General features: G+C 53.4%; 1 protein-coding gene across 1 annotated transcript; it reads left to right on the forward strand.

Moving 5' to 3' along the window:
- The first annotated feature begins 1,818 nt into the window (after window positions 1–1,818).
- On the forward strand, window positions 1,819–24,020 carry ATP6V1B1 (ATPase H+ transporting V1 subunit B1). The gene is made up of 14 exons (XM_082642769.1): window positions 1,819–2,032; window positions 8,754–8,809; window positions 16,894–16,992; window positions 17,201–17,294; window positions 17,886–17,963; window positions 18,851–18,990; window positions 19,929–20,030; window positions 20,587–20,684; window positions 21,664–21,787; window positions 21,934–22,084; window positions 22,324–22,406; window positions 23,254–23,358; window positions 23,555–23,684; window positions 23,775–24,020. Exons 1-14 carry the CDS (start codon window positions 1,915–1,917, stop codon window positions 23,936–23,938), a joined length of 1,542 nt encoding a protein of 513 aa, XP_082498895.1. The 5' UTR covers window positions 1,819–1,914; the 3' UTR covers window positions 23,939–24,020.
- Window positions 24,021–26,769: the final 2,749 nt, after the last annotated feature.

Here is a 26,769-nt window from a genome sequence, read left to right on the forward strand (position 1 = left end):
CTCCCACCCGGGGGGTTACAAGTCCCATGGTACCACCAAGGATGCTTTCGTTGGTAAGCTTTGCCCTCTGCAAGCTTCTCTTTCAAATGTGTAGTCTCGAGAGGGGGGATGTCAAGGCCTTGGAGAGGGTGACTGATGAAAGGTGAGACCAGGATCCAGAGAGCCGGAGAGAGGGCATCACAGGTAAACCCAGGCATGACCGCACAATGCTTTAGAGGACCCACCCATTACAAACACCCCAATTTGAAGCACTTTTTAAAATCTTTTCTTGCTTAAAGAAGACACTTTTATTTAACTTTTTATTTTGCAATAACTGTAGACTTACAGGGAGTTGCAAAGATAGTCCAGAGAAATCTGAGTATCCTTCACCCAGTTCCCCCCAATGGTCGCATCTTCCATAATTACAGTATAGTATCAAAACGGGGAAATTGGCATTGGTGCTCTGTGTGTGTGTGTGTGTGTGTGTGTGTGTGTAGTTCCACGTCACTTTATCACCTGTGTAAGATTCGTGGAACCACCACCACAAACAAGATACAGAACTGTTGATCACCACAGAGATCTCCCCCGTGCTCCCTTCAAAGTCACACCCATTCCCCCACCCCAGCCCAAGAGAGTTCTTTGAAAGACTAGGAATCGTGAGGGGGTTGAACCTGAAGTGGGAGAGGGAGAACCCTGAAATGGGTTCTCAGGTCGGAGGATGCAGGGTGAGATTTTGACTCTGAAGGAAGAAAAGGCAAGCACCGTCAGCTCCAGTCTGCTCTGGGAAGCGTATTTGGTTTCAAGTTGGCTGCCCTGAGTCACCCAGAAGGGGGTGCTGGGAGACAGGGAGCCCTAGACAGCTGTGCTTCCCCTTTCCCTCAGTGGGGCAGTGTAGTTTGGGGAGGTCCTTAGAGAGGCTGGGAGATCCTGAGTCTGCAAGGAGACACGCAGGTCACCTGAGCAGCCAAACACCAGTGCCCACGATGCCTTGCCCAACAGACCTGTGCATGCTCCACGGCCCAGGGGACAACTTCTTTAGCCACCAGGCATGAAGAGGAGTCCTCCATTTGTACTTTCTACCTTGGGTTGAAAATGTCAGGGCAGACCTGCTGTCTGGGACCCTGGAGGTGGAATATAAGGTGAGACAGGGTCCTGCGATCGATGGAGAGAGACGTGCCCTGGTTCTCAGGGAGCCCTCAATATTATGAGACAGGAAGGCTTAAGGAGACCCAAGTCTGATGGAACAACACAGGCTGAGCTTGTGGGGGCTCACAGCCAAGTGGTGGCAATGAGAGAACTCCCCAAAACGCAGGACATAGGAAAGAGATCAGATGTGTGGTGAATCCAGGGTGCCGGAGGATCCAGGGAAGGCTTCCTGTAGGAGGTGGCACTGAAGCTGGCCCAAGAATGATCCTCTATAGATGTGCGAAAAAAGATGATGATGGAATTTTGTGGGGGAAGACGTACCCAGATGTGGTCAGGGCAAGGAGGGCAGGGTGAGGGCAGGCTGGGAGGACAGTGAGAAGACCTGAGGAGATGGCAGCCTGCTGGAAGCTGGGTGTCGGAGGGGGCCCAGGAGGAGATGTGAGGGGCATGGGGCTGTCGGAGCACCTGAGGTTCCGGGGGAAGGGCTGACTTCACACCGGCTGCAGGGCCAGGCGGGAATGGAGGAACAGACAGAGGTGGGAGAAGCCTGTCCTACCCCTCTGCCCCTCCCCTAGCCTCCCACTCCCAGGTGGCCTAGGGCACCTCCCAGATCTGGAAGAGCTCAGAGCCAAAGCGCCAGGTTTCCGTGTTTACAGTCAACCCTGGGGGAGGAGAGGAGGGTGGAAGGGAGGGGTGGCCGCAGGCGGAGGCCGGCCGGCTCTCTCCAGCTCCAGCTGGGCCAGAAGTATTGGAGGCTCAGGCACTCAGCTCCCAGCCCTCCACCTCACTATGGCCGCAAAGGTAGACAGTAGCCCCGGGTGGGTCCCCAGCAGTGGCTCCAACCTGGGTGCAACCCGAGAGCATGTGCAGGCGGTCACCCGAAACTACATCACCCACCCCCGCGTCAGTGAGTACGACCCCCAGTGGGTGAGGTCGGGTGGGCTGCTGGGTCTGCAGGTCCTCCTTCTTAGCCTCAGGGAAAGCGGAGGACCTGAGACCTGGGGAGACCTAAGGGGCTTTCGGTCCTGCGGAGTGATGCAGGTGGGGGGATGGGGGTCCCCAGCCCAGGGTACCCCAGAAGAAAGGGCAGGGGAGTAGCTGCAGGAACCTTCCTGACGTCAGTGATCTTGCACTGAGACCCCAAGTCCACAGAGAGCTCCCAACTGCCCCCAAGAGTGTGTGTGTGTGTGTGTGCACTCTTGTGTGCATATGTGTGTTTGGGGCGTGTGCATGTGTACACCAGAATACTCAGTGTGAGGAATTGTATAGTCAAGTGTCCCTGGGGGATGTATGTGGCAACGCAGAGTGCGTGTGCGTTCTCAGGATGGGGAACACCTGACACCGTGTGTGTTATGTCATGTGGGCATTCTGGGGGAGGGTGCCTGGCTGTGGAACCAGGGGAAGGCATGTGCCTGGGTGGGCGTGCGCTCCCACCTTCACTTGGGTGATGACATATGTGTGTGAATATGTATGTGACAGCTTGAACGTGTGTGTGATCAGAAAGGAAATGTATGAGACTGTGTGTGCATGCTTGTACACTCAGGGTGGGGGGTGTGTGTGCAAGCATGCATGCTCACAGGGAGAACATGGATGAGTGTGTGGTCAGATGATGTCACATGTCTGTGTGAGCAGCTAGGAGAAGGGTGCATGCCTGGCATCCAGGGGTAGGGGTGTGGGGACCACGGGCACTGGAGTGGACCCTTGCGGGCTTCCGAGGGGGTCATCGGGGACATCTGTGGGTGTGGCTCGAGTGCCCGTCCTGCAGGGGTGGGCCGAGTCCGGGTGTCTGGGGCGGAAAACCCTGGAAGTCCCCAGGACCAAAGTGAGCACCCCTGCTCCGGCCATCTTTCCTTGTCCAAGGTCACATTCCCTGGTGTGTCGAATTCTTGAATTCTCAGACAGCCCCGTTCACTGGAGTAAACCGGCCTGGCCGGCACCAGCTAAGCAGAACCAGAGGCTCCTAAGAGGGTGTGTATGGGGAGAAGCTGGCCTAGCACGGCCACCCCTCCCTCTGCAGCCAGCCAGCCCCACCGGGGCCGGGGGAGGGTCCGGAGAGGCAGCTGAGAGCTGGGTGTGCGGCGGGGCCCACACCACGGAGAGGAGAGCAGGAGCAGAACGGCCAGGCCCAGGGCTCGGGGGAGCAGCGCCTCGGCTGGGCGGGCCACCGCCTGAGGCCCGAGGCAGGCACCGAGGGGCGCGGAACACTCCAGCTAAGGAGAAACTGACAGCGAGTGGGGTGGGATTTATCAAGAAGGCCCCGCGGGCCCGGGGAGGACAAAGGTCCAGATCCTCCCCGACTGCAAAGCCGGGGACACCAAGGCCCAGAAATATGCAGTGACTGTGCCCCCCCGCCCCCCGGGGTCCAGAGCCCGGGCCTGGAGACCTGAGTAGAGTCGGCTGACCTTTATCCAGACCACCCCCTCAGGCTCCTCCCCCGTCTTCCCCTCCCCCTGTGAGAACGGGAGAGCCGCCTGGGTGCTGAGTGGGGGGTGGGGTCTGAGGTCTGGACCTACAGCTCGGCTTTCCTCTTCCCTGGAATGTGCCCTCCCAGGGTGCAACCTTACCCGGGATCCCCTCCCAGCCAGCCTCTTATTTATAGTCCACAAGCCCTGGCACTAGGGCCAACACCCAGGAGGTTTGACCCCGGCTGGAAGCAGGAACAGCAGTGTCCCCCCACCCCGTTGGCACCATGCGGCCCCCAGCCAGGCAACTGTGTTCACACCCAACAGCCCACCCAGAGTCATGGGTCAGCGCGAGGTGAGCCCCTCGCCCAGTGCCCGCGTTATAAAGATGTTACTGTGAAGACAAAGGCCACTCCTGTGCTTTTGCTGCACACCAGGGTCCTCACAGGTCCACCCAGGGGCCGGGGCCGGGGCCGGCCGGCACCCCCTGCCCGAGGGAGGCTGGATGCCCCAGCATGCTTCTGCGCCTGCAGCTTTCTCCAACACCCCCCTTCCTCCTCAGGGGCCTGGGCAGGTGGACTCCTGTGCCCCTCTCTGCCCTCCTCCCCCACCAGGGGACTCCAAGCACTTCCAGGCAGGAGAACTTTGTGTAGAGGCAGAAGGGGCCTAGGAGGAGAGCTGGGGGACCAGAGGGCCAGGGGACGGGGCAGCTGACTCCCAGCCCCAGAGCTCGCTTGGCCGTGGGCATGGGTCCAGGGGAAGACTCCCTGGAGGAGGAGGTGGACTAAACAGGCCCGAGGCATTAAAGGTGATTTCTCTGCAGTGGCTGAGGGAGGGAACAGGGCTGAAAGGGGGGGGGGCGTAGAATCAGGATGGGGAGGGACCCCAGCAGTGTCCACCCTGGGGAGGAAGGGACCCCTCTGCCTCCCTCAGAGCTGGAGTTGTGCTCCACGGAGAGGAGGCGGCAGGAGCTCTATCTGGTTGTGTGGGGCAGAAGTGGTGGGGTGAGGGGTCGGGGCGCCCCGCAGGAGCAGAGGTTAGGACGGACGGGCCGGCAGTCTGGCTGGAGAGCTGGAGCCCGGTCCGATGGCCCAGGGCCCTGAGTGCCAAACCACTGGCTGCCTTGGTTTCCTCAACAGAAAGGCAAGGGAGGTTACACGGAGAGAGTTCCACCGTCGGGGTCTTGGGCCGATTCTAAGAACCCTCCGCCCCTGCCCTCCCTCCCCTAATCCCTCCAGCGGGGATCTGGGAGGAGGTGCAGGGCCTGCTCCGCCCCCCCACCCCCACCCCCACCCCTGGCCTCACGCATGGACGCCCGCCTCTGCTGGCTCCCAGGACGCTGCAGGTGTGGCTGAGCCGGCCCTAATTAGCGGAGCCCCGCTGAGCCTTTGCCGGGGAAGGCGGTGGGGAGGTGGGAGCAGAAGGGGCCCGCAGCCCGAAGAGCAACCCGAAGTGTCAGCTAGGACAATGGAGAGGGGGTGGACAGCAGCTGGAGGGAGTGTCTGCAACGTGTCCGTGCCCTTCAGGGGTCTTCTGGTCCAGCCCTTGCCTCCAGCACCGCCTCCAGGGTCAGGGACGTGCCCCGGGCTGGGGTAGGGCCATAACCCTCGAGTGCCACAGGCTACTGTCCTGACTTGTGGTGGGCCCTAGGAGAAATCCGCCGACTTCCTGGGCCTCAGTTTGCCACTCCATGCGATGGACACCATCAGAGTTGGGGGTGGGTGCAGACAAAAGACCTGGCTTCCGGTCAAGGACACCTTTGTTGCTCAGCCACCACCTTGGCTGTGTCCAAACCAGACAGCCTCTAAGGAAAGATATTGTCTAGTCCTACGGAGGAGACACCCTGGTCTGAAGGGACAGACACACTCTGTCTCCAGTGATGGACAAGCTGGAGAGCAGGGCACCCACTTGGGTGCCAGCTGTGGGACTTCAGAGGGGAAAAGGCCCAGTGAGCTGCCGTAGTTAGTCAAGGGCGAGGCCTCGGACAAAGGAAGACAATAGCCAGAGACTGAACCGAAATGGCCACGTAGGTGGATTATCTGCGATGAAAGGTCCAGGCTATGGAGCGATGTATTCACCCAGCAACTAGAGCCAAGAACCGTGTCCGCGGGAATCCTGGGGAGGCAGCTCATGGATGAGGCTGGTGCGATGAGATGGGGACTTAGAGACCTCATGCTGCATAGACTTGAGAAGTGCCGAGCACCCAGCTCTGCTGCAGGCTAGCACTTCGCCTGGGCTCCCCGCAGACCAGCCCCTCCTTGGGAGCTGCAGTGGCCCCCCACATCCAGATCGCTCCCCGCTTTGTGCCCGTGACCTTCACCGCCCCTCCCCTTGGCAGGTAGAGTTGTTGGTATTTAGAGTTGTCTTGGTATTTTCTCCACAGGGCCAGTAAGATGCCAGCTCTTCCCCAGGGCTATTGAAAACGCGGGTCTCCCTGCCCCGTGCTCCTTCCCCTGTTCTCACAATCCTCCACCCTCCCTCTGCTGGGCTCCCTGGCTCCTCTCTACTTCACACAGTCCTAATAACACAGAGGGTTTGATCAAAATGCCCCCTGGGCAGGAAAGGCTGTTTGGTGATTTTCTTGTTGGGCAGGTCGATGCCCTGGCCTCTGCCCTAACCCTCCAGAGGCTGGGGACTTCCTGTGCCTACAACCCCTTTAGCCTGTGTATTTGCTTTCTCATTCCTTCCATTCTACCTTCACAGGGGTGGCAGGAGCCAGAGTAGGTGACAGGATCCTCATTTGGTTTGGGGATGGGAAGGTGTGTGTGTATATGTAGGGGGAACACATAGGTCCTGATGTGGGATATACGGGAACGGGCTGGTGGGACAAGGTGAGGCCTTCCATAATTCATCCAACAAATATTTACAGAGTGTCCATCATAGGCCCACACTCTTCTAAGAGGTGGCATCCAGCAGTGAACACTACAGACGCTCCTGCCCTCACGTGTCTTGGAACTGATGTGTCCTCTTGCACAAGGGAAGTGAGCCTGTGCACGCCAGACACACTGCCCTTCTTTCTGCTCCCCAAAGGCCCCAAGTTCTTTCTCTGGGTCCCTGGGCCTCCTTACCTCTGCCAGATGTGCCCTTTGCCCAGCTGTCTGGGGGCTGCCTGGATGACTCTATCTGACCTTGGAGCCTCAGCTCAAATGGCCCTTCCTGCAAGGCGCCTCCTCCATGAGCTCCAAGCCTGGTGTTCAAGCCCATTCCCGCCCACCCTGCTCTTTCCCTTCAGAGCAGTTGGCAATTATTTCATCTTTATCCCCTTTTAAATTGTAGGCTCCATCTTTTATTTGCCTCCTTTATTTGCCTAGCTCAGTATTGTAAAGGCATCTGAGAGGCGGGCTTGAAGATAGGATGGGAGGAGGGAGGAGGGAAGCAAAGCTTGGAAGGCAGGAGTGAGATGTCAAGAACCAGGTCCCAGTCTTGAGGTCTCAGCATCCAAAGGTACGAAAATAGGCTGAGGAGTAGCCAGAGAGGTGGGGGAAAGCGGCAGAGCAGGGTCTCCAGGGACCTGCAGGAGAGAGTGCATCCAGGCCCTGGTCCCTTCCAGGGGCAAAGCCAGACTGGAAGGTGAGGTGTGGGTGGCAGGTGGAGGGAGAGGGCAGTGGAGCCAGGCTGTGATCATCGCTGGACAAGGACTGGGGTGGAGGGCGTGATTTTAAGATGGAAAATACCAGAACTTGCTTGATGAGAAGGCCACAGAGAGAAGGAGCGCTGGCCGGTCACCCTAGTACTCAGCCTTCTCTAGGGCCTGGTTTCCAGTGCCAGGGAGGGGCTGGCTTAGATGGAAGATGGGACACAACCTCTGTGGGAAAAGGACAAGAGTGGCTCAGGTGCACATGGGGGCTGCTAGTTTGAGGGAAGGAAGGGGCTGGGAGTGCCCCAGCTCTGGGCCCAAGTCCGAGAAGAACTTAGCTTTCTTGAGTTTTCCTAATAGTCCTTAAGCTCGGGAGAACATAGAAAACATCTGTGCAAGGATCACCTTGCCCAGTCGGTCTTCCTAGACTAAGTCCCCAGGAAAGGAACTTCGATCTGACGAAAATAAGGGGTTGACCACTGAGCCCCGCTTAGCTTCGCCTGGCGGGAGCAGCTGGGCGGCAGGCCTGCTAAAACCATGAGGGCGGGTGGGAGCCCATGTGGTCTGATAGGAAGCACGAGGGGGGCCCTGTCCCTGCTCTGCCACAAGGGTCTGTGTCCCTGGGCGGACTTTCCACCCCTCTGAGCCCCATTCTCCTGGCCCGCTCTCCTGTCGGAGGCCCTTCCAGCCTGGGAGTGACCCAGTGACATCACAGACATCCCTGACCATCCTGCCCTGCCAGGTTCCTTCACCCCAGTTGTCCCATTGGCACTTCAAAAGGATCCTGGAGAAGGGCTACCATGTCCCGGGGTCATGGGTGATGGAAGGACCCAGGGTCCCTCAGCTAGCGCCTCACAGAGCCAAAGTAAGCTTCCTGTCTGCCAGTCTGTGCTTCTCCTACTGGGGTCCCCAGCACTGGAGCTGGGAAGTATTTCCTGATGTCTATCCCAGTCCCTCCTGTAAGCCGAGCTCACATCCCCATCTGTGGCTCTCTCCAGCCATCAGGACAGGGGCAATCTGCTTCACCCTCCTTCTCTGAGGCTCTGCTCTCTCCCCGCTCCCACAGGCGCCCAGTGAGCCCGGCCGGCCTCGTGGCAGCGCAGGGCCCTGGCTGACTTTTCTCACCGATGCCTGCACCCCCAACACACACACACACACACACACACACACACACACACAGTGCCCAGTCAGTGTGGGGTGATGGAGAGAAGTGTGGCCCTGCTGAGGTGCAGGGAGGGCAGCTCTCATCACATCTCTAGCTTTTGGAAAATGCTGTGGGTCAGAGAGGAGGGAGTAGTGGGTAAGTGGGGGCCGAGGCCAGACGGGAAGTAGCCTCAGAGATGAGAAAGGCCTCTGATGGCTGGGGGTGTGGGAGGGGAGGACTCGAGGGGCCTCTGCCCTTGCCCTGGCCCTCCCCCAGCCTCCTGCAGGTGTCCGAGGCAGCGGGGGCCCTGCGGGCAGGGGCATGACCCTTACAGCAATGGTGGCTGGCCCTGTCACAGCTAATGACCCTGACGGCCCAGGCTCCAGAGAGGGGAGGGGGTGGTGCTTAGAGGGAGGGAAGGTGGAGGATGCTTATGTGTGTGTGTCTGTCTCTGTCTGTCTGGCTGTCGGTGTGAGACCCTCACCCACACCCACCCCTCCCCCAGCCTACAGGACGGTGTGCAGCGTCAATGGGCCCCTGGTGGTGCTGGACCAGGTCAAGGTAAGACTTCTATCTCTTCCCAGGCATCACGGCCAAATCCCAGTGCTCCCGGCCCCTGTACCGATCTCTTCTAAATTGCCCTGCCCCTCGGTGGCCCCCATGCTCCCACCCCCTTCTTTCTGATCCCCAGACACCCACCTCCACCTCCACATTCTCCCTCCCTGGCCACCCGAGGTTTTCTCTTCCCGCCTTTTCTGTGTGCCCCGCTGTGGGCCTTAAGAGACCTGCTCCTACCAGCAATGAACAGGGACATTGCAGCTATTGTACCTCTTTCTTCATCAGTAGAATGGCTGTGTCTAACTTCCCCGGAAGGCAGGACTCTCCCACCTTTCACGGGTCTTTTTTTTTTTTTTTTTTTTTTTTGCGGTACGCGGGCCTCTCACTGTTGTGGCCTCTCCCGTTGCGGAGCACAGGCTCCGGACGCGCAGACTCAGCGGCCATGGCTCACGGGCCCAGCCGCTCCACGGCATGTGGGATCTTCCCGGACTGGGGCATGAACCCATATCCTCTGCATCAGCAGGCGGACTCCCAACCACTGCGCCACCAGGGAAGCCCTCACGGGTCTTCTTTTAAAAGGAAGAGGGGAAGGCTGCAGGCAGATGGATACCAGCTGACTCCAGAGCTTGAGGTTTTCAAAGGTCTTTGGACTGTCTCAACCTGGGAGCCGGCAGCTTGAGCTTGAGGGAAGTGAGGCGGGCCTCATGGAGGAGGTGGGGTGCGGGCGACTTGGTGTCCTCGGGGAACCGTAGGACCATGGCAGACACTGGCAGTATTCTGAGTCCCGGGGTTGGGGATTCTCGAGGCGTAAAGAGCTCTGCAAAGCTACCCGATCACTCTGCTTCCCCCCCAACCAGTTCCGCCCCTGTCTCCCACCCCACGCCACCCAACCCCAAACTGGAAATCTGGGTGCCCCATTGATTCCTCCCTTCCTGGCCCATGTTCTGTCGGCAATCTCCCACCCACCACACTCTTATCATGGCCATGGCCTCAGGGGCCCCAGCCTGGTGCCCTCCCATCCTCTACCCTGCAGCCATGCAGCCCTGACCCCTTCCCTCTGCTGCTCCAACTTCACTAGGTCTCCCCATGGCTTCACCTTACAGGCCCTCTGTCCTATAAGGGTCCTGCATACCTTCCACATCTCATCGCTCTCCCTTCCCCACTTAGGAACCCACACTGTCTCTGTGTGAAGCTGCCATTTGATGTCTCTGGGCCTTTGCACATACTCTGCCTTCTCCACTGCCTGTCCCCCGGTCCCTTCTTCTGACACCTTCTCCTGGAAGCAGTGAGCCTGTCCCTGCTCTCGGCTTTGTGTATTGTCTTGCTGGCAGCATCCATCGAGGCATTTGGTCACCACCTGGCCACATGTCTTCTCCCTGCCCCTCTCCACCCACCACAATGTGCCCTCCTATTGGACTTGGATGGTGTTTATAAATCCCAAGCTCCCAGAGCCCCACGTTGCACTTTTACTGAACACCTAGCGCATCATGCGGGCTCAGTTTGTTCAAAGGAATGGTGAGTAAATGAATGAATGAATGAATAAGAGCATGAATAAGCATGGGCCTGTCAAAATCTGAGCCAACTATATTAAAGAGATCAGACCCACTCATTTCTGGAAAACAGATTCCAAGCTCATGGAGACATCACAGTTGGGCCCATCAGTGTCAGGGACGCCCTGGGAAGAAGTGTGGTGGAGTTGGTCTGCAAGTGTGCACTGGAACCAGACCGTGTGATTCAGCTTCTTGAACTTTAATCCCAGATCCTTCCCACCCTTTCTATTAACTACCCGTCAATTCTAGATCAATGGCATCAGCACCACCTGGGAACTTGTTAGAAATACAGATTCTTGGGCTCTACCCCAGGCTGACAGAATCAGAAACTCTGAGGGCCCAGAAGTTTGTTTTCACAGCCCTCCAGGTGATCTGATGCTCCATGAAGTCTGAGAACCATCTGTCTAGGATTGTAAATCCCGGTTTCCTCATCCATTAAATGACTATAGGGGACTTCCTTGGTTGTCCAGTGGTTAAGACTCTGCATTTCCACTGCAGGGGGCATGGGTTTGATCCCTGGTTGGGGAACTAAGATCCCGTATGCCCTGCAGCAAGGCCAAAAAAAAAAAAAAAATGACAATAGGATTGTTGTAAGGATCAAATCAGATAAATGTATTGTTATTATTCCTCCTGGAGAACAGCTAGCGAGAGCCCTGCCTGGAATGCGGAAATGCTAATATGCCTGATTAAATACACCATTGGTGAATCTCCTGCCCCTTTGCCCACCTCTGCCACACTCCCTGTCAGTCTATAGGGGACTCTGTATGGAGAGTCAGTACCTATACAGACATCCATTTTCCAGCTGTAAGGTGAGGCTGGACTACGAAACTGGAGATAGATTCCTGGGCTATGTTTCTGTGATTACTGGACACATCGGTAACTTGCGTAGAACAGAGTAACTGAGTGAGGGAGACACCCAGAAAATCCTGGGCTTGCAGAGGGAAGGAAAGGAATCAGAAGTTGACAGTCTCATAAGTGCAGGAGATGGAGAAGGCACCTTTATGCACCCCTCTCCACTGTCCCACACGCCTTGTTCTAGAGTTGCTTGGGCAGAAATGCCACAGTTCTGTCTCTGTAGCGCCACCTTCTGCCCGAATTGAATCACACAGGCAATAACGCTTTCTGCTTCCATCCTTCTCAAATGGAAAAATATTTGGGGGAAGAATTTTGCATAGATCCAAAGTTCTTAGACAGGTAATCAGAGCCTTGAAATTGTATGAAAACCTCTTAAGGTAGCAGCCTGGGTTGAGGCCCAATAATGTGCATTCCTGACAAGCTCCCGGTGGCTAATGCTGCCGGGAGGGCCGAATCACCCTCGGAACCGCTGTTCTAGAGGATCTTCCGCCTGCTATATTCTGAGATTCAAACTGGCCCTTGTTTGAGATTCACATTACCCACCAGACTTGGTTCCAAATGCCTGTGGCTGCTCCCAAACTCTTCAGGGAAAAAGCTTTCAAAAGTGTGTGCAGGGCTTCCCTGGTGGCGCAGTGGTTGAGAGTCCGCCTGCCGATGCCGGGAACACGGGTTCGTGCCCCGGTCCGGGAAGATCCCACATGCCACGGAGCGGCTGGGCCCGTGAGCCATGGCCGCTGAGCCTGCGCGTCCGGAGCCTGTGCTCCACAACGGGAGAGGCCACAACAGTGAGAGGCCCGCGTTCCGCAAAAAAAAAAAATAAAATAAATAAAAATAAAAGTGTGTGCATCAGCTCCAAAAACAATTTCCAAAGAGGGGTTCCCAAACTGCCCCGGGCGTTGTCATGGGGAGAAGCCTTGGAGGCAGCACGCCCTGTCCAAGTCCTGCCAGGCTTGCTAAGAACTTCCCAGGCTCCTGAGTGGATGCGACAGCACCCCTGTGCCTGACCCCTGGCCGGTTGGGAACTCGGTTGAAGCCCCAGCAGAGGAGGTGGGCTGCACTGAATCACCCACACTGCCTGCAATTCTCTTAGTAACCAACAATGAGAGCTGAGAGAATCAGGTCTGCGGCTGGGAAACGGGGTATAAATAAAAGCTCACTGCTGCACATTGGAATTCTCCCGCTGCACACACTGCTCTAAGTGGCTAAACCCACCCTTCCCCCCAACAAATAACTGGTATTCTCTTCCTAAGGATTCCAGATAACACCCTCCATGCTTGGGCGCCATGGTTCTGAAAGTTCTTCCTCCTATCTGGCTGTAACCTCTCTGCTGCTTAAAGTTCACTTTCTGTGCTGTTTCATCTTTCAGGGACATACAGTGCGCCACCTCTTCTCCCCTCTCCATCACCCACACAAACCCACATACCAACGATCGCTTTTTTTTTTTTTTAAGGTAATAGAGAATTTTAAAAATATATTTATTTTGAATGTGCCGGGTCTTAGTTGCGGCATGCGGGATCTTTAGTTGCGGCATGCATGTGGGATCTAGTTCCCAGAGCATGGAGCCTTACCCACTGGACCACCAGGGAAGTTCCCTAAGGATCGATTTTTATCAGCCTGCTGCCTGTTTTTCATTGGGCCCGCTGCCTAATTGCTTTGGGGCCCGCTGAGGCCGGTGTTCTGTCCAGCATTTTTCCTCCTGAGGTTAGCAGCCCACCATCTGCGCCCCAGACAATGAGGCCAGTGGCCATTTCAGAGAGAGAGAGACACAGGCCCACAGAGACCGGAAGAGGGGTTGGAGCCAGGACTTGTATTTCACTTGTTTCCCGGAGCCTCGCAGGCCTTGCTCTTGGGCTCCCTCTTGTGGTTATAAAGCCAAAGGCTGTCCGGCATCAGCCCCTCCGCGGACCCCAGCACTCCTCTCGGGGCGATCACCCTCCCCCAGTGACCCCACTCCGCGGGGCCTGACGGTGGTTTGGGAGGGAACAAGATCGCCTTCCTGGCATCCTGTTCACAGGACAAGGAGGGGCCCAAACCAGAGCTTCTCTCAGTGACTGTCAGAGCTGGGAATCCTCCTGTCTCAGGTTCAACCTCCGGTCTCAGGGAGCCCTGGGGGGAGGATCCCATCCTACTCACACCCCTTAGGGGAACTGAGCCATCCACCCCTCTTCCCTGGCCCTGAAGGTCACTGGTGTGTGGACAGCAGGGGATATAATGATAGTCATGATGGTGACAACGACGTCACTGTACTTGAACATGTTCCCCTACTCCCCCCCCCTTTTTTTTTTTTGGCCGCACTGCTCTGCTTGCCGGATCTTAGTTCCCCGCCAGGCATGGAACCCCGGCCCCCTGCAGAGAGAGTCTTAACCCCCCGGACCGCCAGGGAATTTCCCCCCATTTTTTTTTTTACATTTTAATTACACGCACACACAAAACATGCTTTTTGTAACTAGTGAAATAAAAGACACAAAGTTAACTATTTGCCCCTAACCTCTTTATTCCCAACCTCGTGTGATAACCAATGTAAAGATCCTGCTGTATATGGGCACATATAAGCAAGTTAGATGTTTACGTTGGTGTTAGTCTCTTAAAATGTATCGAGTATTTCCTCCATGTCAGTAGATACACATTTTACTCATTCTTTTTGATAGCGACTATGGTTTGGACATGCCGTGGTATGGATGTACCGTGATGTATTCCATTTTTGATAGACAATCACCATGTTTCCAGGTTTTGCTATTACAAGTAGTATACAATATATAGGCCTTTTATACTGGTGCCCTTATTGCTACAGGATAGATTCCCCCAAAATGGAATTGCTGGTTCAAAGTTTATATTTATTTTTAAATAGATATTGACAATTTGGAGCAAAATTGCTTGCCCAGCAAGGTTGTGGTAATTCATATTCCAACCAGCCCTGCATGAGATGACCCACTTCCCAGCATCTTTGCCAGCACTGAATATGTGCTCTCCAGTAATTTTGCCTAATGCTTAAGACTAGTCCTGTCTTGCTTTTATTTGCATTTCCCTGATGACTAGCAGAGCTGAGTATCTTTTTATCTGTTGAGATCGCACTTCCTCCTCTGTGACTGCTTCCTACACATTGAGTTGTACGTTTTGCGTTGTTTATCGTTCACCTTTGTTTATGGTATCTTTGCCATACAGAAATTTCAAATATTTATATTATCAAAGATTTCTATTTTTTTGTTTATGGCTTCTGGATTTCTTATCTTGCTTAAAGATGTCTCTCTTATCCAGCTTTTAACTGGAGTATTCCATAAAACGGGAAAGAAGAAACGCTTCTGGTGTTTTGTTTGTTTTAGTTTCATATTTAAATTTTTATGTGCCTGGAATGCGTTTGTGTTTATGATAGGGAGAGATGCCCAGTGTATCAGCACTATTTGTACGATAAATTCTCTTTCCCTATGAACTTATATGCCACATTTGTTCTCTAATAGTCTCCTAAAATCTAGGATCTGTTTCTGGACTCTAGCCTTGCAACGTCTCCGTTCATCTGCTTCATGCCAACACTGACCACTTGACCTCAGTAGCTTTAGAGCACGTTTCAATATCTGACAAGGCAAGTCCTCCACCCCTGATCTTTTCCATAACTGTTTCTGGATATTCTCAGACATTTACATGGATTTTAAGATCATTTTATCAAGCTCCAGGAGAAACAATCCATTGGGAAAGCATTGAATTTATATATTTTTGAAAAGGATTTATATTTTTATGATAGTAAGTCATTCTGTCTTGGAAAACACTAGTGCTCTCCATTTGTTCAGGGCTTGTTTTCTGTCCTTCAGTAAGATTTTATTATTTTCTTGTACCTTTCTTGTTAAATTTATTTCCAGATATTTTATGGGTTTTGGCCCTATTGTAGATGAAATATTTTTCTCCATTTCCTCTTCCGCTTATTGCTGGAATAGAAAAAAAACAGCGATTGTTTTTTTTTCACTTTTTGCATAAATTTTGTTTAATGATACGTTTTAATATTCTGTGATTCTTTTGGGGGGAACACTTTTCTTAATTGAAGTATAGTTGATTTACAATATTATGTTAGTTTCAGCAAAGTGATTCAGTTATATATATATATATATATATATATATTTTAATGAGAAGCTTTTTTTTTCTTTTAATAAATTTATTTTTGGCTGCATTGGGTCTTCGTTGCTGTACGCAGGCTTTCTCTAGTTGCGGTAAGCGGGGGCTACTCTTTGTTGTGGTGCGCGGGCTTCTCATTTCTCACTGCGGTGGCTTCTCTTGTTGCGGAGCATGGGCTCTAGGCACACAGGCTTCAGTAGTTGTGGTACACGGGCTCAGTAGTTGTGGTGCACGGGCTTAGTTGCTCTGTGGCATCTGGAATCTTCCCGGACCAGGGCTCAAACCCGTGTGCCCTGCATTGGCAGGCGAATTCTTAACCACTGTGCCACCAGGGAAGTCCCCTTCATCTCTTTTTAAAGCTGACATATTCCACTGCCTGGATATCCCACCTTTTGTTTATCCATTTGTCAGTTTGTGGACATTTGGGTTATTTTCACTTTTTGCCTATTATGAATAATGCTGCTATGAGCCTTCATATGCAAGTTTTTATGTGGACATGTGTTTCTATTTCTCTTGGGTGTACACCTGGGAGTGGAATTGCTGGGTCATATTGTAACTCTATATTTAACCTTTTGAGAAACCACCAGACTATTTTCCAAAGTGACCACACAATTTTACATTCACACCATCAGTGTCTGAACGTTCCAGTTTCTCCACAACCTTAACACTTGTTATTATCTGTCTTTTTTATTACGGCCATATTAATGAGTGTGAAGTGCTGTCTCATTGTGTGATTTTGCGTTTCTTTAGTGACTAATTAGTTGAGCATCTATGTGCTTATTGGGCACATGTATATCTTCTTTGGAGAAATGTTTATTTAGATCCTTTGCCATTTTTAACATAGGGTATTTGTCTTTTTATTGTTTAGTTGTAAGATTTCTTTATGTATTCCAGATGTTGGTCTGATGCTTTCTACATTGATAAGAATGAATACTTGACTTGATCTTAGCCAAAAGCAAAGTGATTGCCTGATTTTTTAAATTCCTGAAGCCTGTGAGGACTACATGTGAATTGATCCCAGCCCCATGGCTAGGGAAAGATTGCCACTGGTAGATGGGGACATCTGGGAGCCGAGGAGAGAACTTTGCCAGTGTGTTCACCATTAGTCCACAGGGGCAGAAACAATGGTGCTGTCAGGAGACCTAAACAGCCATAATAGCTACTACATTTTATTGAGCTGTTATAAGGTCCCGGCACCAGCTAATTTCTTTCCATATATTTCCTCCCCACAGCAGCCTTATGAAATAGGTGTTAGTATTATTCCCATTTTAAAGATGAGGGAAGTAAGGCTCAGAGACATTAAGTAACTTCCACAAGGTCACACAGCTTCTAAGTGTCAGAGCTTCAATTCTAACCCTGGTCTTCCAACTCTGAAGTCGGTGCTCCTACCCACCCAGGTATACTGCCTCCCAAACAGAATTGAAGCTTTCCACTTACCAGTCTCTGAAGTTCATTTCCAAGAGTATCTGGGCACAAGATGGGAGAAAGGAGCTTGAGACTGGGTCAAGGAAGTCTGGAGAGGAGACAGGGACTTCACCTCTGGTCTCACTGACACTCTGGGTTGCTCTCCCCTCCTGCCAGTTTGCCCAGTATGCTGAGATCGTCAACTTCACCCTCCCCAATGGGACTCAGAGGAACGGGCAAGTGCTTGAGGTGGCTGGGACCAAGGCAATTGTTCAGGTAAGTGGTGTCAATAAGATGTTGGTGGTTGAATAAATGAATGAAGCCACAAAGTTTCCACACTATCTTATAAACTCCAAAGGCAGAAAAGGTTCTATTTCCCCTGAGAGAGCTTTGCCCGGAGCTGGACACAAAGGGAACCTAGAATGGGAGGCCCCGTTCTCCCCAGCAAACCTCTTATTAGACTCACTAACCTCTTACCCTGTAGGTGTTTGAAGGGACCTCTGGGATCGATGCCCAGAAGACCACCTGCGAATTCACAGGGGACATCCTACGGACTCCAGTGTCAGAGGACATGCTGGGTGAGGGGTAGGGATGGGCAGGGTGAGGGCGTCCCTCTGTCCGGCCAGCCCAGCTTCTCTGACCAAGTGCTTACGTAGCAGACCGCACTGTCATTGCCTCTTTACCTAGTCTGCCTCCCCTGGGAGCCCTTTAAGGTCAGAGGCTGTGCCTTGTCTTTGACCCCCAACCCCAGCTCAGGGCCTGACATACAGCAGGTGTTCAATACATGGGGAAGGCAGCTTCAGTAAATTAGAGGCAGAGGAGGTAGCCATCTATTTGGGGTCAAGCTGAAACGAACAGCACATCCCCTAATTTTCTCCCAAGATCTGACATACCTGGCCCTCTCTTCTTTCCAGCCCTAAAACTCCCCATTAAGTCATTGTCCTGGGCCAAGGCCTTGCCTGTAAAGGTTTCCAGGAGAGGAGGAAAGACCCCCAAGGAGGCAGTCACTGTAGCCAGCTCCCTGGGGGTAGCCAAGGGCTGAGGGGAGGGGGACATGGGGCAATTGGGACGCGAGGGCCTGGTGAGAGCTGGTGGTGTGGAGGGTGAGCATCAGTGAGAGAGCCAGGGCTGTTCCTGAGCATCACCCAACCCCTCTCACCCACCCCCAGGTCGGGTTTTCAATGGCTCTGGCAAACCCATTGACAAGGGGCCAGTGGTCATGGCAGAGGACTTCCTGGATATCAATGGTAAGTGACCGGAGGCTCGGGACAGCTCTCGAGACCCAGCCCCCAACTACCTTCCCCACCCCAGTCACTGCCTCTGTCACCTCGCCCTTGGAAATTCTGCCCCAGATAAAGGCCAGGGCCATTGCCCGGGGCTCATCCCCAGGGGTGGTCATACTAACAGGCAGGTCAGGTGAGATACGAGAGCAGCAAAGGCCCCTCTGTCTGGGGCCAGCTGCATTGCATGTCCCATTCCTATAAAATGCTATCATCATTGTGCAAAGTTCCAGGTGCCCAAGACCCTCACTCTTCTGCCTTCTGGCATCCACCTGCCTGCCACTTCTAATGTGCCTGGGTGGCACTGTCCAAGGAAGCACTGGACTGTGGCTATTGAAATACAGACTAATTCAAATGAAATAAAAGTTCATTTCAAAACCACACTGTGGGGCTTCCCTAGTGGCGCAGTGGTTAAGAACCCGCCTGCCAATGCAGGGGACACGGGTTCAAGCCCTGGTCCGGGAAGATCCCACATGCCGCGGAGCAACTAAGCCCATGTGCCACAACTACTGAGCCTGTGCTCTAGAGCCTGTGAGCCACAACTACTGAAGCCCGTGTGCCTAGAGCCCGTGCTCCGCGACAGGAGAAGCCACCACAAGGAGGAGCCCGCTCACAGCAAGGAAGACCCAACACAGCCAAAAATAAAATAAATTAATTATTAAAAAAACCCCACATTATGCACGCTCAATAGCCGCACGTGTCCAGGGCTACGTTTTGGGCAGCGCAGTTAGAGAACACTTCCATCATGGAAGAAAATTTTTTTAAACAGTGCTGCTCCGGAGTCTGGGGCAGGGGTGGGGGAGGGCGGGCAAGGCCTGAACCCTTGAGCAGGGTCCATGGTCACCGTCTCCCAGGCCAGCCAATCAACCCCCACAACCGCATCTACCCGGAGGAGATGATTCAGACGGGCATCTCGCCCATCGACGTCATGAACAGCATTGCCCGTGGCCAGAAGATCCCCATCTTCTCAGCAGCTGGGCTCCCCCACAATGAGGTGAGGACTTCGAGGGGCCTGTGGGCACGACCAAGGGGAAGGGACGGAGCAGAGGCCGGGGCTGGTGGGCCAGCGAGGGAGGCCTCTGTGCTGAGCAGGCTGGGGTCACCGGCAGCTGTCTCCTGGCAGCTCAGGGACTCAGGGCCCCCAGACAGATCTCCAAGCCTCCATCCTGAGTGAGTGGGGCTCTCACTAGCTCATGAGAGAGCCCACGGGTAGCCTCAGTGTTGAATGCCCTGCGCAGCTGAGCCCACGGCTCTACCACTGGTCCTTGCAATGGTCTTTACTTGCCTGCACTGAGCGAACCCCACCTCGGGCCAGCCCCACGGCCGTCTGAAGCCTCCCTGTGCAGGTTTCCTGCCCTACCCCTCTACCCAGAGTGGACAGCCCATTTCTTCGCAGAGCAGCTGGGGTGACAAGGTTTCTAGATGATCCCCCCCCGATCACCCCCACTTTTCTACTCCTGGATGCGCCCCGGCTCACCATCGAAATGCTCAGAGGGATTAGACGGCATAAGTGTCCCTGCCTTCCCCCTACACACACGCTCATCCTGGATCTGGACATGGCGACTGGAAACTCCACACGCTGCAGGCCTGGGGCAAACCCCAGAGATACCCCTAGCAGGCTGGGGGGCAGAGGGGACTCTGAAGGGCCAAGTTGCCCCTAACCCGTGGTAGGCAGTTGCTCTCTGGAATGGTTTTTCCATGCTGCTCCTCATGACAGGCTCCCTGGGTCCTTAGGTGCCACAGAATAAGGCAGCCCTCCCCTGAGAGCGGCTGTAGGACCCAGGGCAGCCCTTCTACCTTGCTGACCTTGGGTCCCTCCCACCGAAGGCCTTGGCGGCAGGATGGGCTGGGAATTACCCTGTCCACGCTCCTCAGTGGTGCTCAGAGGGCTGACTCGAGCTCTGCTTCTGATATCCTTTCTCCCATCTCCAGATTGCTGCCCAGATCTGCCGCCAGGCCGGGCTGGTGAAGAAGTCCAAGGCCGTGCTGGACTATCACGATGACAACTTTGCCATCGTCTTTGCAGCCATGGGGGTAAGAGGGGCTGGGCCGATTGGCAAGTTCTGGAAGCTATGGGTGGGCAGCCTTGGCCCCTGGCACACCCAGTCTTATGGGGGAGGCACTATCCTTCTTGAGAAGCCGTCAAAGTTGGAGCCTGTCTGGTGAGAGAGGCAAGAGCATGACTGGAGGAGCGGGCAGTGTGTGCCCCACAGAAGCCCAGAGGCCACGGCAGCTATAAGATGAGCCCAGGACAGCTGGGGGAGGAGGGAATTTAAGGAGACAAGATAGCTTCAGAAAGGGGATCCCGGGGGCCCTTAGAGGGCCCAAGGCAGGGATGGGGAGTTTAGCAGGGAAGCAGCGGGTAGGGTAGGGGGCAGGGGTGGCACTGAGCAGAGCTGAGCCTGAAGTCTGAACCTCTCTCTGGGGCTCTGATGAGACCCTATCCCGCAGTGGGCAGCAAACCCAGCCCCTGCCCTCTCAAGCCCCAGGTTCACCCCAGTGACCGTTAGCAGGTCAGTCAATAGGCTTTACTGAGAAGAGAGGGAAGGAGCCTGGGCCCCGCCTCCAGCCCTCCCTGCTGTGTGTCCAGGTGAACATGGAGACAGCCAGGTTCTTCAAGTCCGACTTCGAGCAGAACGGTACCATGGGCAATGTCTGCCTCTTCCTGAACTTGGCCAACGACCCCACGTGAGCCGTCCCCTGGCACCCATACTGCCCTTAGGCAGCAGGCCCTGTCCCCTTCCAAGACCCAGAGTCTCGGGCATCCCAGAACTACAGCCATGGGCCAGAGCTGGGAGAACAGCCCCTCATTGTGGAGCTGGGGACACTGAGGCTGGGGAAGTGGTAGGGACCGCACACGGAGAGACAGGGACCTGGGCCACAGCCCGCCTGCCACCTGCCGCCCCTCCGCCCTGCCCACAATCTGCATCCAGCCCCCATCCCGAGTCAGGGCTCCTCATCCGAGACTCACTTCCACAAGGTCACCACTAAAGAGATATTCCCCTAAACCATTCGCTTAGAAAAACTGCTATTTTAAAAGTTGAGAAAATGTGAGTTTAAATCTGTAGGTTAGGTGATGAAAAAAAAAATCTAATAAACTGTCCTGGGAACTGAAGGTACTCAGAAGGAACTCAAACCAGGTAGCAGAGTTCAGGAGGCCCAGATGACATCACCAGAGAAAAGTGCCACAGGCACAGATCCCGGGGACTGAGAGTGCCTGGACTGCCCCCAGTGGAAGGGGCTGCCAGGGCAGGCCAGCCTCTGACCCATGCCCAGCAAGGAATAGTGAGGGGAACAGTAAGGAAAGACCCCCGAGGACACAGAGTGTGTGAGTGCTCCAGCTGACCCGAGCTCGGGTGCCCTGGGGGACGAGGGACTCTGTCAGCCTCATCAGTCACTCCTGGCCCTGCCTGGCCCTCTCTCACCCAGCTCCCTGCCTGTCCCAGCCTCTTTCCTCATTCCTACCTTGAATAGCAGGACTTGACTGAGGGCCCACTCCCAGGAACCATGGCCTGGATCTGGGGGCTGGGGCCTGGGGCTCATCTTACCCAGTCCTCTGCTGCTGTGCACTGTACCAGCTTCCCGGTTCACCACCCACTCAGCACCGGGGCTAAATGGAGCACAGGCCTGGGCCTCGAGGCTCTCTAAACATTGGCTGTACCTGCAGGATCGAGCGGATCATCACCCCACGCCTGGCACTGACCACGGCTGAATTCCTTGCCTACCAGTGTGAGAAGCATGTACTGGTCATACTGACGGACATGAGTTCCTACGCAGAGGCCTTGCGGGAGGTGAGGTGGCTGTAGTCACTGTGCCCAGAGCTGGCCCACGCAGGCCTGTCCCCACCCCTTTCCTCATGGTCACTGAGCCCCCCACTCCCCTTCCTTGTGTCAGCCTCTTGCCCCCTTTCTTACCCCAAGGCCCACGAACATTGCAGGTCTCAGCTGCCAGAGAGGAGGTGCCTGGGCGCCGAGGCTTCCCCGGGTACATGTACACAGACCTGGCCACCATCTACGAGCGGGCAGGCCGCGTGGAGGGCCGGGGCGGGTCCATCACTCAGATCCCCATCCTCACCATGCCCAATGACGGTGAGCTGCCTCCCTGCCCACTACCCTCTGCAGCCCTCCTGCCCTCCCATCCTACCCAGACACTTAAAGGACCCATGCTTCTTTATATAGATGTGCAGTAGCTCTGTTCCTCCATCAGGGTAGACACTGTCCCTTCCTTGCCTCCCCCGATCACCCACTCCCGTGAGGGAATAGAACCTACATGGCCCTGAGTGGGTGGAGACCTGGATCTACACTGACACCAGTGCCTTTCCTTGCAGACATCACCCACCCGATTCCAGACCTGACGGGCTTCATCACAGAGGGACAGATCTACGTGGACAGACAGCTTCATAACAGACAGGTACTGTCCCCTCCTTACCCACTTCCTGCTCTCTCCACCACCTCCAAGGACACTGACTAATAACCAATGTCCCACCACCCCCTGTACTTCATCTCCCTGTGAATGAGGAGGGGCCAGACAAGGTTAACCCCTAACAGGAGATAATCCCCGGGAAGACTGTTTGGTTCCCAGACAGAAGACAACTCTGGGTGGAATCCAGCCCACCTGGATGTGGGACCTTGAGAAAATCATTTCATCTCTCTGATCCTAGGTTTCCTCATCTATAAAATGGGAATGACAATATATATCACACAGTTGCATTGTGGAGAATAAAATAAAATAAGTTGGCCCACAGAAAGCATCTAGCAGATCGTAGATACAAAATAAGTATCACTTCTCTTTCCTTTCTAGTAATTTGCTTTGGTGAACAAAAACAATAGGTAACTGACACAAGTAGGTGGTGAATAATGTACCAAAGGGTTAGAAAATGTGTCTGTCCCATCTTAGGCCACCCCCTTACTCTTTCCTCTTTGTTTGGCAGCTTTTCTTTGCAACTATGAACTATTAAGTTTCTACCTGGCTTTTGTCCAAATAATCAGAAGTTTTGAAATAGCGAGACTTTCATGAGCTAATGTCATGTCATCTTCCCCCTCCACTCTCCTGTCTAGGTGCGCACATGTAGACACCTGTATACCAAAGCCCTAGAATTTGTGGGCGATAGAGGGCGGGGTGCGACCAGCCGACCTCTCTGTGGGATGAATAAGGACCAGTCTCCTGAGAACCACAGGGGGAGGGAAGACAAGTAGAGGTGGGAAAGTAGGGGAAGTTTGGACCCTGCCTTCTGACACGCCTTCTTCGCCCCGCCCAGATCTACCCCCCCATCAACGTCCTCCCTTCCCTCTCGCGGCTGATGAAGTCCGCCATTGGGGAGGGCATGACGAGGAAGGACCATGGAGATGTCTCCAACCAGCTGGTAAGGAGAGAGCCCAAGGGCTGGTGGGGAAGCTAGTTTCAGAAGCTGGAGGTTGGAGCCCTAGCCGGACCACGAACTTTTCTCCTGGAAGAAAAAAATTCCTCCCCTTTTGGGGTCCCCGCACAGTCACATGGGGGAACACGGGACTCCTGCGGTAAGCCTGCCGTGACCGCTGACCCCCTCCCCCCTTCTCCAGTATGCCTGCTACGCCGTCGGGAAGGACGTGCAGGCCATGAAGGCAGTGGTGGGGGAGGAGGCGCTCCTTTCCGAGGACCTGCTCTACCTGGAATTCCTGCAGAAATTTGAGAAGAACTTCATCAACCAGGGTGAGGCGCGTTGGGGGCGTTCAGGCAGCAACCCCCTTAGTCCGACAACCACACGCGCACACACCCTTAACACTCCTGCTCTGTCCCTAGGTCCCTACGAGAAACGCTCAGTGTTCGAGTCTTTGGACCTGGGGTGGAAGCTGTTGCGCATCTTCCCCAAGGAGATGCTGAAGCGTATCCCGCAGAACATTATTGATGAATTCTACTCCCGCGAGGGGGCGCCGCCGGACCCCGAGCCCGACACGGCGCTTTAGCCCCGCGGGAAGCCTGGCCCCGCCCTCGCCGGGCGCCCGATCTACACACCCCGCCCCATCGTCTTGGTCCTCACACCTTAACCCATTGCTCCGTGCCCACCCTCAGTCCCCCACAGGTTATGGGGGGCTCCTACGCTCCAGTCCTCTCCCTGGATTCCCCAACATGGGAAACAGAAGGTGGTTAAGCCTATATTCTCTGTCTTGTTCTGATAGGAGCATTTGTATTTTAAAAGTACCACCGCCCTCTCCCAAGAATTTATCTCATGTAAATACAAGATTGGCAAAACACTGATAATTGTTGGAGCTGCGGGGGTACATGAGCTTCATTAAACTATTCTCTCCACCTAAAAAAAAAAAAAAGGCTACATTAGTGTCTTAACAGGTGATAACAGAATTCTTCTTAGGGAGATATTTATCTTTGTTAAAAAATATCTTGATAAATTTCTTGGGTGGAATGTGAGCTCATGGGCCATAGAAAGGACAATCTCAAGGCCACAGAAGATGTGTCTGATTCTAAACAGCTCTGCCTAAGAGATGCTAGGAAGGAATTTGGTTTGCTCCAGATGGGGAGGGCAGTTGCTGGGGAGATGGCCTGAAGAACAGTGGGGGCAGTGTGCAAAGGCTGAGGAAAGGCCCCCCAGTTAAGAAATGGGCGAAGAGCATCCTGAAAACCAGGATACCTGATGTTCCTTTGAAAGCTGCCTGCTCTTCTGTAGTGCCATCCCTTCCTGTCTCCCCTGCCCCACCTACGATGAAGTCATGAGTGCTTCCTAAGAGGTGGGGCAGGTTGGGAAGACAGAGAGTTCAGCAAAAGGCTGAGTTCCATTTCTGGGTCAGTGTGTTATGGAACCAGGCCAGAATTCTTGGATCAAGAGCTGACACCAAAGGAGGCCTTGAGAATAAAATTCCCATCCCCAAGACAATTTACAGCCATTTTAGGGAAAGCTTTTGGGTGTCCACAGGACATAGGGTTGTTTTTACTTAATAACAGCTTTATTGAGATGTGATTCACGTACCATACAGTTTACCTATTTGTAATTGTACAATTCAACAACTTTTAATATATCCACAGAGTTGTGCAATCATCACCACAATCAATTTTAGAACATTGTCATTACCTTAAAAGGAAACCCTTTACCCCAAGTTATCACTTCTCAAACCACTCTTCTGGTCCCTCCCCAGCCCAAGGCAATCATTAGTCTTTCTATTTCTGTAGCTTTGCCTACGCTGGTCAACTCATATAAACGGAGTCATACAATATGTGGTCTTGTGTGTCTGGCTTCTTTCACTTAGTGTAATATTTTAAAGGTTCATCCAGGTTGTAGCCTGTGTCAGTACTTCATTCCTTTTTATTGCTAAATAATATTTCACAGTATGGATACACCTTTTATCTCTTCATCGGTATATGGACATGTGGTTGTAGCAACTTTTCACTGTCATAAATAATGCTGCTATGAACAATCATGTACAAGTTTTTGTGTGGATGTATGTTTTTATTTCTATTGCATTCATACCTAGGAGTGAAATAACTGGGTGTCAGATGGTGACTCCCTGTTTAACCATTTGTGGAACTGCCAGACTGCAAAGCTACTTCCAAAAGTGGCTGCACCATGTTACATTCCCCAACAATGCAAGAGGGTTCCAATTTCTCTACATCCTCAAGCACACTTATCTTTCCCCCCCTTTTTAAATTGAAGTATGATTAACTTCCAATATTAGTTTCAAGTGTACAACCTAGTGACTCGATATTTTTATACATTACAAAATGATCATCACAAAAGTCTGATTACTGTCTGTCACCATACAAAGTTGTTACAATATTATTGACTATATTTCCTATGCTGTACATTACATTCCCTTGACTTATTTATTTTATCTGGAAGTTTGTACCTTTTTATCTCCCTCACCTATTTCACTCATCTTCCCCTACTCCTCTCCAGCAACCACCAGTTTGTTTTCTGTATCTATGAGTCTGTTTCTGTTTTCTTGTGGGTTGTTTTTTTTTTTTTTTTTTTTTTTTTTGGTGGTACACGGGCCTCTCACTGTTGTGGCCTCTCCCGTTGCGGAGCACAAGCTCTGGATGCACAGGCTCAGCGGCCATGGCTCACGGGCCCAGCCGCTCCGCGGCATGTGGGATCCTCCCGGACTGGGGCACGAACCCGTGTCCCCTGCATCGGCAGGTGGACTCTCAACCACTGCACCACCAGGGAAGCCCTCTTGTGGGTTTTTTTTTTAGATTTCATATATAAGTGAAATCATACAGTGTTTGTCTTTCTCTGTCTGACATTTCACTTGGCATAATACCTTCTAGATCCATCCATGTTGTTGCAAATGGCAAGGTTTCTTTCTTTTTATAGCTGAGTAATATTCCATTGTGTGTATATATGTATATACCACATCATCTTTATCCATTCATCCATCAGTGGACACTTGGTTTGCTTCCATATCTTGGCAACTGTAAATAATGCTGTAGTGAACATAAGGGTGCATGTATCTTTTTGAATTAGGGTTATTGTTTTCTTCAGAGAAATACCCAGATGTGGAATTGTTGGATCATATGGTAGTTCTATTTTTTTTTTTAAGAAGATGTTGGGGGTAGGAGTTTATTAATTAATTAATTAATTTTTGCTGTGTTGGTTCTTCGTTTCTGTGTGAGGGCTTTCTCTAGTTGTGGCAAGCGGGGGCCACTCTTCATCGCGGTGCACGGGCCTCTCACTATCGCGGCCTCTCTTGTTGCAGAGCACAGGCTCCAGACGCGCAGGCTCAGTAGTTGTGGCTCACGGGCCTAGTTGCTCCGCGGCATGTGGGATCCTCCCAGACCAGAGCTCAAA

Source organism: Mesoplodon mirus, assembly GCF_964341445.2.
Source record: "Mesoplodon mirus genome assembly, chromosome: 14".
NCBI lineage: Eukaryota > Metazoa > Chordata > Mammalia > Artiodactyla > Ziphiidae > Mesoplodon > Mesoplodon mirus.